The 17,689-nt window shown below is 49.0% G+C and overlaps 1 protein-coding gene across 2 annotated transcripts; it reads left to right on the top strand.

Moving 5' to 3' along the window:
- Nucleotides 1–14,208: 14,208 nt before the first annotated feature.
- Nucleotides 14,209–14,953, top strand: AAFC00_003901 (uncharacterized protein; the record flags this gene model as incomplete). Of its 2 annotated transcripts, none has more annotated exons than XM_069348469.1 (2): nucleotides 14,209–14,420; nucleotides 14,476–14,953. In XM_069348469.1, 2 exons carry the CDS (start codon nucleotides 14,209–14,211, stop codon nucleotides 14,951–14,953), a joined length of 690 nt encoding a protein of 229 aa, XP_069201272.1. The 2 variants fall into 2 exon arrangements, with proteins under 2 accessions (XP_069201272.1, XP_069201271.1); XM_069343446.1 differs by having other exon boundaries at nucleotides 14,329–14,420.
- Nucleotides 14,954–17,689: the final 2,736 nt, after the last annotated feature.

The raw sequence follows: 17,689 nt of genomic DNA, 5'->3' as shown, positions 1-17,689 counted from the left end.
TAGATGGATAGAAGAAAGATGGACAGAAGAAAGGATATGCTGGACTTCTTCGCAGCAACTATATGCACGTATATATATGTACCTTGCCTTGCCAACAGAACTTGTATACCAACAATTTCATAATCGTTGACGCGTCGCAAGACTCCATCGTCATATATGGCTTCCTGTGCGCTTGATCTGGCTCATGTAAGATGGTCATGCGCGCATCCTCCACCTTTCTGTAACTCAATAAAGATGACCTGCCATTCCTGCTTGGTTTGACCGTCTTCCTTTCGGACATGGTTGCGTATTGTCCGAGCCGCCAAGTCTGATGCTGTTGAAACAATGCGGTGCAGCCAGCGAGGGACAAGCAACCACAGTGACAGCCGAAGTGGGCTTTGTTTGAAGTCCGACGCTTGACCTCTTCGGGAAACTTCAGGCCTCGGGAGCCGGACGTGTGACATCAGGGACCGGGGGGTGCATGGAGTCTCCACCTCATGCTGCTCTGTATGGGAGGATATTTTGCCAATCACACATCAACAGTCAGCGACAGTATCTAGAGTTGCGTGCTGGTTACCATCGAACGTGAAGACGGTCGGAGAATTGATGATGCCGCACTTGCGTCCTCCACGGCGCGGGGCCCCCCTCCTGCGTCTTCCATGACAACAGACAACGGTTGCGCCTGTGAGTACTGGGCCAGTCAGAAATTGGAGATACTTGCGTACAGTCAGACATCTTCGCTTGCGCTCAGCCACTCGCACGGCGACAGATTCGGCAACGCTGGGCAAATGTCATAGGATCTGCTTGTCAATCAATTTTGTTCTCTCCTATGCCAAGGCCGAATGTGGTATTATCAGTATGTCCTCACCTAGGCGGGGGCTAAGGTACTTACGATCCTTTTGCACCCACCTCTACGCGTCAGCATTTCCCAGACCAAGCTTAAAGTTGTTTTGTGCAACGAGAAGGCTTTGCGTCTTAACATCGAAGGCTCATCCGTATTCGCGTTATCATGCATTGCTACTTTGTCGTTGAATGAAATGCAAGATGACTGGTGTAAATCACTGGTTTTTGAAAGTACCATCTCCGGCGATGCAAAGTTTATCGCCGTCATCACGAGTACACTATCTTCCGCGCCTCCACATCTGGTACAACTTATCGATGGATTTGGAGAGGACGAAAAAACGTGAGACGCCAAGGTGAGAACCGCAAATTATAAGCTATAATTTATACCAGTCCAAGGAGACAAGCGAATGGATTGTGGAGAAAGCGAAAGGTCATGGTCATGTAAGAAGATGTCGTCCAACACATGACCAATCCCAGACACTTCCACACGCCGCGTGGCATGGCTCTAGATCATTTGTCTTGTTGACTGCTGATGCTTATGCCAAACATCAACACCAAGCCCTGGAGGAGCTGGCCCAATGTTTTGGAACCCATCATAGTGGCTGTAACCACTCTGCAGTGCACGCCCACCATAGCGATGATGCAATATTTCTCACATCTTGGACGCATTTGTTGGACAGCTTCACACGACACGTCTATGGACCCTCGCTTCTCTCACCTCCTTCGAGGCATGCGATGAATGGCCAACACTCCCCAACTTTTGTGCGCGTAGATATCATACCTGCGGTACCCAGCGGTGGCCCACCGTACAATTTCGCCAGATAAGGTAGTCGTGCCTGAGCTAGGATTAGTCATTCCCATTGGAGCGGCTCATAGCTCTTTCCCAGATTTGGTGATCCGTTACTGATCTACACAGTCTGCCAAATCCAGCTTCGCAAGATGAGGTATCAACCTTCCCGGTGATCCTGGATATGGCGATATCAGAGCGTACATGTTCTGAATTGCTGGATGAAGATGATAAGGTCAAAGACAAGATAGCCACATTTCGATTCGCTTCGAGCCAGCAACCGTTGACGTCTGACTTGGAGAATAGACGCATTTGATGCGATCTAACGCAACTTTCGCTTGTGTTTGGTGCAATTCTATATTGACTTCCGTGACTCCACCGACTGATGAGTCAATTGACGAAAGTCGGTTTCAAATTCCATGATCAAAAGCAATAAAGCATGTCCTCTTGAGCCTTATATGATAACTCTAAGAGATGCAGAATACAGAGAGATAAGTTGTCGAGGCGTGATTGTGCAGCCATTCGAGTTGCAGTGTGAGTCTTAGAAAATAACATAAGGATCCTTCTCCATCTTTCTCTTGATACAATTAGCTTGTGTGAGGCAGTGCACCCACACTATGTTCCGCATCCAAAGCAAGGTCGATATTCCAGTACTATTTCGTCGAGCAACACAATCGGTGTCTACCAATGTATGATACGAGATGGTCAATCGTCTGATTATTTTACTGATATTGGGATCAAGTTACAGGATGATGCCACGCTCGCTATCATTCGCGAATGTCCTTTTGCTGGCATTAGCATTCCCTTCCTCATCTTCGGCTGGGCCCGCTGCCTATGGCGTCTGTCAGACAGGCTGAGCTGCTGTCGTGATGGCGTGCTATACTGCTGCTGGTTTCACCTGGGAGGCGACGCTTAGCGCCATAGCTCCTGCTTCGATTGTTGCTTGCAATGCTACTTACGGCACATGCCAGGTTGCTTGTACAGTGGTAGTCTTTATGCCCACTCCATAAGTCGTCCGCGAGGCACAAGCGGCAATGATATCCAGTCCAGATATTTCATCTATAAGAAGTTGCCGTTCGCTTGAGGGTCTCACAAGTCGCAAGAATGTGCACGGGTTAGCACAAAGAGCAGGAAGGGCAAGTCTATTGGTCGGGCTCAAAAAATAACTGCTTGATACTGTAATTCTCCCAGCTTGCGTCTGGAGTGATTCTACTGTTGATTTTCCGTACTGTAGAGCTAGGGATTAATCAATATAAATTCTTGCTAGCTGTACAAAAACTCGCTTTTATCGGGCGCTTTTACATATTTGTGGCAATTTCTAACCTGCCATGCCTCGAGCTGCCCATTCGTACGGAATAGTCGACAAGTCTGACGAATAGTTACGCCTGCCCGTCCGAATAACCTGTCAAACCCTCGAGTAATATCGACTGTAGTGTAAGGGATACATCAGATACGCCCTGCCAGGGCATCTTTACATTCGGCGCCGTCGGCGCTCATAATATAGTTATAGCCAGCCTTCCGACTAGCGGTAGTGTAGCCGCAGCCAACGTTGTCCAACAGATGAAGTACTCTTTTCGCAGAATGAGAGTGTCCCTACTTGTAGGCATAGGAGGTGAGGTCTGGAGCAAGTTCGGGCAAGACTGTACCTACAAGTGTGGAGGACGGATTCGTCTTGACCGGAACGTTGAACAGACCACCAGATCTCTGGCTCGATTTGGTCGAACGAGTTGAGGTCAAGCACTTAGAGCTTTTCGTATATTGAGTCACCCGCATTCGTGTGTCATCACCTCGAAGCTGAACGAGATAGAGCATGGCTGGTTGCGCACCATCCGAGGATGGGCAGGACCTCTTATTCGATCCGCCGTATGATCACATTGCCGGCCAGGACACATGCAATAGTTGCGACCAAAGCAGACTCATCTCTCGAAATAGTCTGAGTGATACAGAATCCCGCGTACATCCTTGGTCTCATCGCTTCAGCCAATACTGTACAGGAGGATGGTCGTTCACGCGAAAGACTCTGCAAAGAATTTAATATCTATGTTTCGAGAATGAAGCTGCTGGTATCATAAATAACTTTCCTTGTCCTGTCGTTCGCGGTATAGCAGACTACGTCGACTCGAACAAGAACGAGTCACGGCAATCTTATGCTGCATTCGCTGCCGCAGCATATACCAAAGAATGGTTCACGAACCTCCTAGAGATTTGTCTACCTCGAGTTGAATCGATGGAACAGCCGGAAGAGTGTGAGTCAGCTGTTCCATGTCTCTTTTGTGTCAACATCCGTAACATCGTTATTACATCCTTGCTTGGCGGATCCTTTGAAACTAATGTTGATAATCTTCAGCGCTTAAGTACAGCATATTACTTCCGGATCTGGGTTAGTTTTGTTCCAAGACGCCGACCACGATATCGTAGGTGGTCGCGTTATCGTGAAGCTAAATCAGGATTGGGCGTCAATATGCAATAATCATTTATTGTAGGCGAAGCTACCAAGTAGCTGCTGGTGGCGCAGTCACTATCGACCCATCATGCCACTTGTTGTATTGGCTGTGAGCTGCCAGATCTTCCAAGTAGGACTTCACTGGTCAAGGAACCAGTGAAGGATTAAGGCCGCATATGCCTTATCTTAGGTGGATATCTAATATCGATGAAGGAGGTTTTGTGTACATCCGAGTTTGCGCGATGTTGGTTGATATCTTTTGAACGGCAAGTCTCCGACACCACTCTCCATTACCGCTCTTTGCCAGACCATATCTTCGTTTGTATCGAGTCCTCAGATATTGTATGGAATCATGAAGGTTTTGTCGTCTCAGGACTACCACACAGGTTGGATCTGCGCACACCATATTGAGTTTGCAGCTTCGAGGGCTATGCTGGACGAGAAACATGAGCAGATTCAGGGCATTGATCTACATGACCACAACCAATATGTTGTGGGAGGTATCAGAGACCATAATGTAGTCATGGCTTGCTTACCCGCTGGGGTTGATGGCACCAATGCTGCAGCTGTCGTAGTCAAAGATATGATCAGAACGTTCACAGCTCTGAAATACATTGTTCTTGTCGGCATCGGAGGTGGCATCCCGGATGGAATCGATGATATCCGACTAGGTGATGTTGTGGTTAGTCAGCCAGAGGGGATGAGAGCAGGTGTCATCCAATACGATAAGGGCAAAGCACATATCGATGGCTTTCAGATCAAGGGGACACTCAATATGCCTTCGTCTGCGCTCCTGACTGCTGTCAACCGTCTTCGGTCACAGCATGAAATTGAAAATAGTAACATCCCAATCTTCCTTTCGGAGACGACGGAACGTCACCCAAAGATGAGGAAAATGGGCTACATCCACCCGGGCGCTGGGCATGACGTCTTGTTCGACGAGACATATCACCACAGCCTTGGCTTGGACTGCAGCCGATGCGACAGGAGTCGAATCAAGCAGCGAAAACAACGTGACCAAGACGATCCCGTCATTCATTACGGCACTATTGCATCGGGGAACACAGTGGTTAAAGACCCCACTCTAAGGAAACGCCTTTACTCTAATTACAATGCGATATGCGTCGAGAGGGAAGCTGCAGGCCTAATGAATGCGTTTCCGTGTTTAGTGATTTGCGGTATATGTGACTATGCCGACTCGCACAAAAACGATATATGGCATAGATATGCAGCCACAACTGCAGCAGCATATGCTAAAGAGCTCCTGACATGCATATCCGCCGATCAAACACGACATGAGAAGCCTATCCAGAGACTACTAGGTTAGTGAACGCTCTAACATTACGCTTATGTTCGAAGTTCCGGCGACCAAAGCTTCTCTAGGTGCTTATGTTCCGGTGCAATATGACGTGCCACACTACGACAAAGTTATACTCCCGTCCTCATCTCTAGAACATGTTTCGGCGCTGACTTCGACTGAAGCAGATACGCTGAGTGATCATGCCCAGGATACGAGGCAATACCGCCGACAACAAGAGATGAGAGAGCAGAGTGAACAATACCGACGATGCGACCAAGCTGTCAAAACGAGCACTTATATGGAATTCAGGGACGTCACCATGATCGCATCGAAGGCACATGCCAACGGGTCTTGACCCATAGTCTATATTTGAACTGGCGAGCCAACACCACTGATTGTCTTATTTGGATCTTTGCAGATCCTGGCTGTGGAAAATCAGTGCTCTCGAAATTTATGGTTGATCACGAACTGACAACCCAAGCATCCGAGGAGAGCACAGTCTGCCATTTCAAGATTGTGCGGATGTCGTTTGAGAATGGTACCAGATGGCAACCACACGAGGTGGACAACAGATACCACAAGCGACTCCTGCAAAGCAACAGACGTTACTCTATATGAGTTGTCGATGGACTAAGCATGATCTTGTGGCACGAGGGTCTTCGTATGATGGTTTAGGGCGTCTTGCGTCCAAGCAACACTTCTGAAGCCATGAGTGGGAGGGCTGATTGAACGTAGGGGGTTTGACTGCTGTGTTTTCATGGAAGTTTAATGAATGCTCGTACAACATCGACTCTTCGACTTGATTGACGACCCGACAGTACTGTCTTGATCGAAGCTGGCTATAGTCTCCTCGGACTATATCGTACTCAGGCACAACTCATGAATGTCCTTGCATGAATGCTGCAATTCCTTCTTCTTTTTCTTCCGAATATAGGAAAGATGGCAATCCATGTACACGCCACTTGCAACCATTCCGTGCTACAGCTTTCCAAAGTCTGACTACACTTGCACCGTGTTTCTTCACAAATCATTTTCTGCCGTTATGAATGTCTGGGGGAAAAGAAGATCTCTTCAGATAGAGACCTGAATCTCACATCTGGAGTTCTTCATAGATATGGCAACTATATATTGAGCGGCATCCTAATCAATCCAGGGTTCCGAGGAAAGGTTCGACCGCGGCTAAGCGATTAAGACGTTTTTGAATGGATTGAAAGGACAAAGATAATTCCTGAGTGCACTGAGAATCCCACAAAGGTGCACGTCTAATCTCTTGTAGACGCAACATACTTTCTACCAGGAGCATTTTCAATACTGTCCTCCGCTCTTGGGCCTTACGCCGATGTTCACGCTCTAGCGCCCTATTTCTCCGTTCGTTCTGATGAAATTCGAATAATTGTTGTTCTAGACAGTCGATACTGCTGGAGCGCGAACGTCGCACCGCTCGAAGCCTCCTTTGAGATGGACATTGAGGGATGAGTGCATCCGAAGGTAACCTGTCAACTGTGACCGGAGCACTTTCATGTGTTCCGGTACTGAGTTCATCACTTTCAGAAGACGAGGTGATCTCGCCTGGTTTGCGCTTACGACCGAGCCGGGCCCGATGTTCATACATTGGCGGTCTCTGAGGGTTCTGAAGGTCTGGCTGACGGCAGAGTGCCCGCATCTTAGCCATCCGTCTCGCAAGCATACGAGGAGTCATTTTATCATGAGCCTGCAGCGGCAGCCACGGGGCGGACGGGGTGGGTCTTTTTGCTGCCTTTGAGACGTTTGTGCGATAGAATACGCCCTTTGCCAGCATCCGCTGGCGTAGCCCGTCACGAGCTGCTAAAGAAACAAGTTTGTCGAAGCACGTTCCTGCGCAGGGTAGTTTGGATGTTGTTGAAACGGACTTTGACAGTGTTTCGCGGTACGCAACGAACAGGATCGTCGAAGCCCCCCCCCCAGATCTGGTTTCTCCACAAGCTTGACCCATTCTGCGATTCCAGAATTCAACGTTTCCACTTCAGAGACTGTACGAATATCTGGTGAGTCACGGCCACTGGCTTGAGGCAGTAGCATGGCTTCTTTAGCTTTCATGTCCTTGCGATTTTTGTGGCTATACTGCTGAATGTTACGACCGCGCTGTTTTGGAGGTGGCGCCGCCACCACAGGCAGCCGCGTGGGGACTACTGAAGACGGCACCATCGGTGGCACGATAGAAGTAGCAGCAGCAGCAGAAGAAGAAGAAAAAGAAGAAGCAACAGCAGCGGCAGGCGGCGGATCATCGAAAACCATAACAGTGCCATTGCGCCGCGCAGAAGCTGCCGTCAGCGCGTACTGCGAAGGCCTGCGGGCCCGTTTTGGCGGCATTGTAGATCCTTATATACAAGAGCAGACAAGAGTATGGTAGAATGAACAATTCGTCGGTGAGTTATTGGTTAAAAATGACAGAGTGGCTGGTTGCGAACGCAGCTTTCTCTGCACGTCGCGCGTATCTATCAAGAGAATGAGGGGTCGTAGACGAGATATGGAAGTTGAGAAGTGACATCGAAAGATGTTTTGGCGGTGTGAACACCTTCGACTTCTCAACTTTTCGCAAGCGTGCACAATTGCTGTTTCGGGCAAGTGGGGTATGCGAAGCTGAGAAGATGAGTTGTGTTCAACTTTTGGATATGCCTACATTTCGATCTTTGCAACGACGATATGCTTTGTTTTATTGCAAATATGATATCGGACAAATCGGTTTATGGTCTAAGTAAATCCTACCTTGGAAATACAGTCGAAAATATGGGAATACAGGTCAATGGTCGAGGATGGAGAGGTGTTCGTGGCCGCAGGACCACTTGTGAAGTCGCGCAGCTGGATACACCTCTGGATTCACCTTTGGATACAACTCAGGTTACGTAAGCAGGCGTTGGTCCACTTCTTGCCTATTATGGACATGAATTTTCTTCGACCTGTATGCTGGTTACACAACAGATGTGTCCAGTCTTCGTGTTCAGATCTAAGTAGCATAACACTGAGCTTCGACGACCACTAACACATCTGGTGCCTCGAGTAAGGTTGTCATACTGGACCACACCACGAGACAAATACTTTACCTCCTCGAGGCGCAGCTACTGTGAGGATTGTGGTTATCCTGAATATCTTTTGACTCTAGCACGAAATCCACATTAAGTCGGTTCTGTGGTGTAGTTGGTTATCACTTCTGTCTAACAGTTCAATCTGTGCACAGGCGGTCCCCGGTTCGAACCCGGGCGGAATCAATCTTTTGCCTTCTATCCCCCTCCCTTCGCCACCCATTCACTTTCCAATCCACTCATCTGCATTTTTGCTGCGCAATTCCTCTTATCTTTCTAATTTGCAATGTTCATACAGGGATGCGGAAGTGTTGAAACAGAGTGTCTGGCGAGTGGCTGCGTCGACTACTGTATAGACGTATATACACCGGCTTAGATTGTACCTCGCTTCCTCGCACTCTGCTGTGATAGGATGGGAGTATTGAGATATCGATGCTGGCTCTGTTATAAATTTACCAAACACTTAATTAGAGGAGTGAATTGATAACCCCGGAGTACGAGCCACCTTTGATGGAATAGGTTTCATGGGAGGAAGGGATATGGACTGAGGCGTTGACAAGGAACGGATGGCGGGTATGGTGGACTAGCCAAGTGGTTAAGGACTCCATCGTCATCACAGGCCGTTTGCAATCTTACAGTGATATATGATGACTACCTACTATCCAGTACAAATACTCACAGTCACGCGAAGCAAAAAAGGAAGCAACTCGTTAATCAGATTCTTTCACTTCTCATTTGTATAGAACACGACACTCTCAATCGACGTCTTCGTGACATGCCTAATGTATGCCCTCTGTCGATGACTCGGTCGTGATGTTGGATATAATATACTACACTGTGCTACTTCTGTTATCAAGGACAGAAGGTCTACTAGAGAAAGTTGTGTTGAAGAAGACACCTGGTTGATGATGTTTATTACAATTTTCCCGCGGACAGAAAGACTCAGCTTCAGTCAATACCAGTCTCATCATTGTCAATGGCCGCATTGTTTGGCGAGGCGGTATCAGACAGAGTAGAGACAGGAGCAGCCGCCAGAGGCCAGCTTTTCATGACTTCGATTTCCTTGAACTTTCTTACATCTGTGTCGACGATCTTTCCCTTGACTTCATCGGCGGCAAAGTTTTTGCTCCTGTCACCATTTGGACTCTTGACGATTTCGGCGTGGGCCTTGTCATGAAAGCCAGCGCTGTTCTCGTCCTGGACTTCGCTCATTTCAATGTCCAAGTCCTTGGCACTGTCAGCCTGCAGACTCTTGCCCCGCAAGTTCACGTCGCTGTCGCAGAGAGCATCTGCCGTGCCGGTAGGGGCAGGAGAAACATTTTGACCCATGACACCACCCAGATGATCAGTTTCTTTCTCAGCAGGTACAGAACGGACGACGCCATCTTCGCTACCAGAGTCGCTCTCGGCGACTATGTCACCAACAATATCGGTCATGTAATCCATAAAGGGATTTAGCCACTTTTCGTCGACAGCATTACAGCTTCTGGATACAGTGATCTCGTCAACAACAAAGCTTGCCGGATGATCGGCGGTGACTGAAGCGATAGCTTTGCCCTTGTCCTTGTGCTTCGTCTTCACCTGCTCAGCAGCGTGCACTTTGGCGTGGGGCTTGGCGGCAGTGGATGCCGGTAAGGAGTGATGCAAAGCCCTGCCACTCATACGCTTCTGCTGGGGTGGCGTTAAGGTAAGCTTTGGTGCACTGTTGATAGGCAGAAGAAGGTGCTTAGAACCCTCGTGAGTTTTAGTCGAGCTACGGCGGTTAGAGGCCGTGAGGCGAGCATCAGCTGCGGACGATGAACCAAGCAGAGTCGGGTTTGCGTCGATCTGTAACTTGCGCAACTCGCGACTCTGCGCTGGAGAAGATACATCAGGTGTGACGGAGCCGGTGTGGTCTTGCGCACCGCGAGACTCACGAGTGTGTCTAGCATTACCTGGGACGAAAGTGATAGGATTTGCATCTATCTGTAGATTACGCAATTCATGTGGCTTTGCTCTGAGCTGAATAACCGACGTTTTGTTTTTGGCAGGCTTGACATCAGCATTCTGACCAAAAGAAGGATCGACAACATTAGTTGAGCGGCGGCGACGCGAGTCTTTGAAGAGAAGACCGTGGGAGATGAGCAGATCCCGAGCTTCGTCGATGGAAGTAAAGCTATAGCGGTGCCAGTTGGAAATCAAGGTCTTGACAGTGAGACCTTTTGTTCCGGTCCCTTTCTTAGGGTCCATGATTTGTTTGATTAGCTTTTCGTGCTCCAAGTGACGATTGGGAGAGGCTCTCGCAACCGTTGAAGCTTTAGCATTGCTACGGCTAGGCTTTGGTTTAGCTGTAGCTTCACGTCGATCGGCTTTGGCTGTCTTTTTAGTGGATACGGGGCTGCTGTCGGGGGTGGCATTATTGTGGGCCACGGTGACCTGATTGTCCACTGGGCTGTCGGGTCCACCTATAGCACTGTAAACCTGATCAAGGGCGATCTCGGTATCGGGAGCCATGCTCGAGGCAATGCGCTTGGCTGCAGCCTGGGAGGTGAACTTGTAACGTTGCCAGTTTTTGACGATAGTCTCTGGTCGGACGTGACCTTTCTTACGATGCTTGATCTCCTTCTTGGCAGTCTGAAGGGTGTTTGATCTACTCGAAGAGCTTTCACTTATCATCGATGCTCGATTGTGACGAGAGGGGATGCGGCTTTTGGGCTTCTCATCAAGCGAGTCAGGTTTGATCGGAGTCTTGGCGCTGCCTGGCAGGTCTGCGTTGGTGCCGTCTTCCGAGTCGTCAGCCGTATCATGGTCGACGCTGTCGTCATCCTCATCATCCTGGTTGTCGTCATCTTCGTCGACTCGACCGACATCCTGATCGTCGTCGGCATCGACCATGACGGTGTCGTGGGGTAACGGATCTAGCAGCGACAGTGAAGATACACGGCCGGTGACCATGTCTCTGGACAGAGCTTTCATAACAGACCTGGCGTGTTTGGCCGAAGTGAAGTTGTAGCGGTCCCAGTTCTTAATGATAGTGGCCGGAGTAAGCATACCTCGCTGGCGCCTCTGGCTTGCTGGGGCTCCATGCGACTTGTTTGATGCAGGATTGGAAAGTGCAGAGGCAGTCGACGAACGGGATGACGAAGCAGAGACGAGGGGTTTGACGTCGATTACATCTTCATCGTCGTCGTAATCTTCGGCGGCAACAGCAGCCGCAGATAGAGGACGCATGTCGTTGGCGATGAAGCGTCTGGCAACCCGCTGACTTGGAAAGCGATAACGACTCCAATTTTTGAGCATGGTCAGCCCGGAGACACGAAGGGGTCGAGACTCGTCCTTGGGATAGATCAAAGTGCGAAGTGAGTCTGACCATTGAGGATGATTGCCGACGGGGGGTGGGGAGCTTGGATCATCGCCCGTGTTCATGTCAACATCATCCATGTCAATGTCCATGTCCTCGTCGGTATTGATGATGTGATGGTCCTTTGTGGGATCAGTCTTTGTCATCGTAGATGGAGTGCCAAATGCAGGAGGCTCGGTCTGTTTCGGAGGTGATAAGGAGTCGTGATTGGGTTGTGAAGTCGGGGGAGTCGAAACCGAAGTCAAATTCGGTGAGGGCGTAGAAATGTCTTCGATCAGAGAAGATTTCGTAGACAACCTCTGCTTTTTAGCTTGAACAGCAGATGAAGATTGTGGTGGTTTGGAGGCGAAGTAATCTGTGATGCTTCTCTTTTTGGAAAAGGCAGGTGCAAGTGCAGGTGTAGGTGTAGGTGCAGGTGCAGGTGCAGGATTAAGTGAGGAGGACATTTCCTTGGCAGCAGAGGGAATGTCATGTGAGGATGGAGAAGAAGAAACAGAAGAAGACAACAAGGCAGACCCATCAACCTGCTGACCCTCGCTCTGCATGTTTGGATCTTGTTTGTCCCGTGTCTCCTTTCGATCGTGGTTTTGTTCGGCCAATGATGGGCAAAAGTCTTGTAGTGGGGGCAGAGCAGTTGGTGTCACTTCAGCCACGTCATTGACCACCTCACTTTCACCTTTTACACTGTGGCTTGCACCTTCGTCCAACTCACTGCTTCCCTTCGTTTCTGCTGTATTGCTAATTCCAAATTTGTCTAATCTTAATTTCTTGCTGTCCATCTTGACGTGCTCTTGCTTGGTGAGGTCGACTGGCGAGCTCAGACGCTTACGCTTTCGGCGGGGACTCAAGCCTGTGCTCGCTCCCGGACCCAACAGTGAAGGGTTGGCGTCGATGTGCAGCTGCCGTAGTAGTTTGGAAGACATTGTTGATAATGGAGGAGAGGCAGATGCACAAGTGACGGGGTTGATGCCTTGTGCGGGTGGAAGTGGAGTCGCTGGTGCTGGTGCTTGTGCTTGTGCAGACGCAGGTGCCGGTGCTGTTGACGTACGGCCTGATGAGTGAGGAGTTGACTGCATCTCTGTGTGCTCCATATATGACCTCGATGGAGCTACAACAACGGTTATACCAGAGATGAGCGAGGTCACGCTGTTAGGGTAAAACTCAAGTCTGAAGTGAGCCAACAGAGTGAGGCTATGCGGGTGTCGGCGTGTCACGCACACATCTTGTAAAAGTCCGAGTCGAGCGTCATATCATGTCACTATTTGTCTATTGAGGATTCAATGTCTTCATCCACGTGGCAGCAAGTGAAGCAACTATGTCTGATAATTATTGTTATCAACCAAGTGAATCTCTGCCGTCACTGCTATTGTTACTTGCTGCTGCCACAAATTCCCGTCTCTGACGTTGCGCTGCACGCTCCACCTCCTTCCCGCCAGTTGCCCCAAACTCTCAAACTGCTGGAAATGAATGCACCTGCGCCTTCTACTCCGCAATTCCACCAACTTTAATCTCACATTTCGTCTCTTCCACCACAAGAACATCTCCAGCCAATCTCAAACTGGAGCTCGAGCCTCGCCATCCCACCGCCAAGCTTCTCACTTTGACGTTTCACAACTTGTTGTTGTTAATACCTACCTGTACCTTACCTTAAGGTACACTATTGACAACTCTCCGCCTCTGCTATTGACTAGCAAATCTCTCAATTTGTCCTTTCTGAGCTGTCGCTCAATTCAACCATTGAGTGCCCCCAACTCTTCAAGGTAATACCAAGAATGGCTCCATAGCATGCCCCGAAACCCACTTGTATTTTAGCTTGTCAACCTCGTCGAGTGTTCCGGCGTCCTGCGAGAGGGCATGCCTCACACGCACAACAAGTCTAAGACGTCTAATGCTTGATTACTGGACTTGACCATGGCAAATGCTTGCTTACTGGAATTCAATCTGACGTATCCTATGACTATCTTGGGAAGGACTGGCCTTCACTCTGGACAGATCTCGCAAGAATGACCTGATGCTTCCATATACCCGTGCATCAACTTGACAATCTCCACCATGCCCTGCTGCTCTGCATTCCCCAGTGGTGTTTGGCCTATGTGATCCATAGCCTCCACGTCGACTTTGCCGGTGTGGAGTAGCATACGAACGACTGTCGAATCTGTTGACAAGATTAATCCTTCCTCTATTGCGTACCATAACGGTGTCCGGCCTGACGCATCCTTGGAATCAATGTCGACCTGATTAGTGTCTAACAGGATTTTGACTCTTGCTGCGCCTGCGCCATACCAAAGTCCTGCTGCGAACGATAGCGGTGTCCGGCCGGAGTCATCTTTCGAGTCCATATTGACCTTCCTAGTGTCCAACAGCAATTTGACTATCGCTGCTGCATCATCATCAGATTCCCCTACATATGAAAACGGATCCCCACCATACCAACCTCCGGATACTGCCATGTCAGATATGAGACTAGCAGAAACGGTCAACGCCTGCGGTGATTGTTGTGAGGCCTTGCAGTCTTTCTTGGAAAGCTGGTCTAAGGTCTCTAGGGCTTCGCAGAGAAGTCTCGAAGACCGCATTCACATGGCCTTCGAGACGCACGCGATCGGCTCTTCCAATGGTCAGCTGGGTGCTTGCAAACTGACGCTAGACATCGCTAACAACACGTCTCTTCTGTTCGTTCCTTCGCCCATATTTTACGATTTGATACTCAGCTAATGCCTTCTACAGCCATGTCCAGCCCCATCAGGGCCGAGTTACTGACGATGTCAGTACTGTCTTGCAAGAACAAGAGAAGAGTATGCTGCAGCTGATCAAAAATGCGGAAGTGAAAATTGATGAGTCACAAAAGGTTGAGGAACAACTTCAAAAACTGAAAGCAAATGTCAGAAGTCGTGCAGATAGGAGAGGTACTCGGAACATAATCGACTTCGTATGTGATGAGCAGAGGGCCTGGCGGCATCACAAGTCCGCTTGCGAGTCGGTTTACAAGCAGTCTCAATCCAAGCGCACAGGTGTGAAGATTGACGACGTCAAAATCAGCGAGTCCGCGTATGCGATAATGGGGATCACGAATGCCGCCGGGGAATTGCGGAATCTTGATTTCCAATTGGACGTCAGTGGAGTCACAGTGAACGGAGATGCAGTCACCTTTATGGGCTATCAGAACACTGATCTAAACGCCGAAATGTTCAGAGGTCGGAGATGAGTGGCTTGGAAGAATCAATGGTTTTATTCCCCTGGAGAACAGTTTTTGGCATACAGATCAATCTTACTTTTGAGCTTCCTTGTCCGCTTGCTAAAATCGTCAGTGGCTATACTATGACCCAGCTCTTACTAGATCCTAGCCTGGTCTATAGCCAGATCGGCTGCTTTAATGTTGATCTTCACAGGTGCAGCCCTCTGCGACTGGACCCCTGGACGAACGGATACTACCTCGTCCATCCTGAAGACCTTATTCGTAGTCCCATCGCTGATGTGGAGATGTAGCCTGATTTGTACTGCAGAACGTGGCGCAAATTTTTGACAAGAACATGTGTTGCACAACAGATCGACTTCGGGCATCTGATTCGTGGAGCTGTAGAGATGATTGGTTGGCCACCGTCGGCGCTACTGGATCTATATGTACCCTCTATCATTGCGCATACCACATGCGTGACCTCAATTCTTTTGTTGATCTACTTGATCACATCGTTGAATCCATAAACGGCATTTGGTCCCTGTATGATAGCCGTCGCAAGACTGTATGGGTGTGGTGCCCAATCGAAGGCGGGTGATGAATTCGCGGATATGCTTAGTCATACAATCCGATCGACTTGCAACGCCACTGTGGACTGGCACAGTTTTTCCAGTACCAAAATTCATTCTCCAAAAACCTTACAAATGTGCGACCTGTGCAGATAAGTTTGTCTGTCGCGTGGTGAAATAGATCAAATCTGTACACATAGCCGACACGTTTCTGAGATTCCGACACAACTGCTATGGAACGCGTGTCGCGATCCTCTCTGTATGCGCGTAGTATTTACGCCCTCGATGAGTTGATAGCATTAGAGTGTGCTATATTCACTTCTATGCCATCATACAAGATGACCCTCGTGTACTGTGACTTGGCTGATATCTTTCATACTGAATCTATGTTTGTAGCACGGCTGTCTTTGATGTTGGAGCCTAGGATTACAACGACTTTAAGGTCTCTTGAGGCCACCGAGCCGTATCCAATAATTTCGCCCCTTCTTCCTTCGGATAACAGACATCGAATTGTTTCAGCAGTCTGAGGACATGAATCATGCCTTGATTGAGCAGTCGAGTCTATGAGCACTGAGGATATGGCCAACGTGCCCGCCTGTTGTCTGCACGTGTCAATACATCAAAAGTCGACTTGCTCGATCTGTTGCTACAGACATACCTATGTCCTTCTTTGCCCCATCAAAACAGATGTTATAGCGACGAGAAGCCGCAGATTACATGGGAAAGCATTGCATGATCTTCGTGCATGCTCAAAGGTTGTATACATCTTGGTTGTGCATAGCAACACCGCCACGGGGCGTGAACAATGTCATCTTACCAGCATCAAGGTGTTATGAAGGCAGCCAACGATCACTAGGTAATCTCTCATTGCTTATCTAGTCAGACAGCTCTTCAGTTCGAGAGGCTACATCACAAGTTTCCTCCTTGACCTGGTAAGGAAAGCGTCAACATCCCTTATTGATTCTGTGTTCCATACAGAGGGTACTTCGCTCTATCAAAAGCACATTGGAGCATTTAAGAAATAGTCACTCTTCTCCTTTACGAATGATTCTACGAGGCTAAGTAGACTCTATGTAAGCTGGATAAGTAAGTCCCTATGGATAACAGGACAAAGCGGGATGCGGACACTGCAAAGACTAGAGACAGAGGCCGAAAGTCCTTGAGGACAGAGTCATCTAGGTCTGCGGACCCTTACCACATGGCTCAGGGCACTGACAAAAACATCTCATATCTATATGAGCGATGCTCGGCGAGCGATGCGTAAACAAAACACAAACACCATAACCTATGATTGAGGGTCTAACCTCACCTTCACTTACTACTTCACAAACACTTTTTTTCCTCATTTTGCTGCTAATATCGCCATCGTAATCGAATCGTCATCTTCATCGCTATCGCAACTAAAATCGCGTATGAACACCATGTCGTCGGGGCCATTTGTTTGCGATAACTGTGGTAAAAACTACACTCGGCAGAGCCATTTTTTAGACCACATGGCAACTCATAGAGGCAAGGTCTGGATTTGTCCTAAATGTCCTAAGCGCATCTATACCAGGCGCAAGAACCTCTTTGACCATGTAACAACAAAACACAGCACTGAGCAGGAAGAACTCCTAGAGTTGGCGGCTACTATACGCGACCAAAGGGCTGCTGCCGTCAAGGCCGCCGAGATCGCCGAGCAGGACAAAGTCCTAGAGTCAGCGGCTGCTATAGGTAACCAAAGCACTGCTGCTGCTGGAAGCGCTGAGGCCGCCGAGCAGGACAAACTCCTAGAGTTGGCGGCTACTATACGCGACCAAAGGGCTGCTGCCGCCGAGGCCGCCGAGATCGCCGAGCAAGACGCGACTGGTAGTGCGACTGAATTTTCTAAAGTTGAGCCTGCAAAGAGGCGTTCGTACGTTTGCTCGCTCTATTCAATGCGTAAGCGTAACTGTTGCTGACTTTCAATGCCTTTATTGCAGAAGCAATCGCAAGCGGGCTAAGCACGAAAACCCCTTCGTGATAAATTTCGACCTTAGTGGGCGTGACTCTACTAGGATAGAGGGTGCTGATCAAGATGCGGGTCAGACTTCTATGCAGCCAGGTTTCCAGGTCTTGACTGAACCTCTGGATCCGAATTCCGCCATGTTTTCAGTTCTTCGCTCATGCGCCGCTGTACGTGAGCGTCTTATTGCACAATTACTGCAGAACTCCACAG

The sequence above is a fragment of the Neodothiora populina genome, assembly GCF_041146345.1.
Source record: "Neodothiora populina strain CPC 39397 chromosome Unknown canker_contig_16, whole genome shotgun sequence".
Taxonomy (NCBI): Eukaryota; Fungi; Ascomycota; class Dothideomycetes; order Dothideales; family Dothioraceae; genus Neodothiora; species Neodothiora populina.
This window is presented reverse-complemented; position numbering and strand designations above follow the sequence as displayed.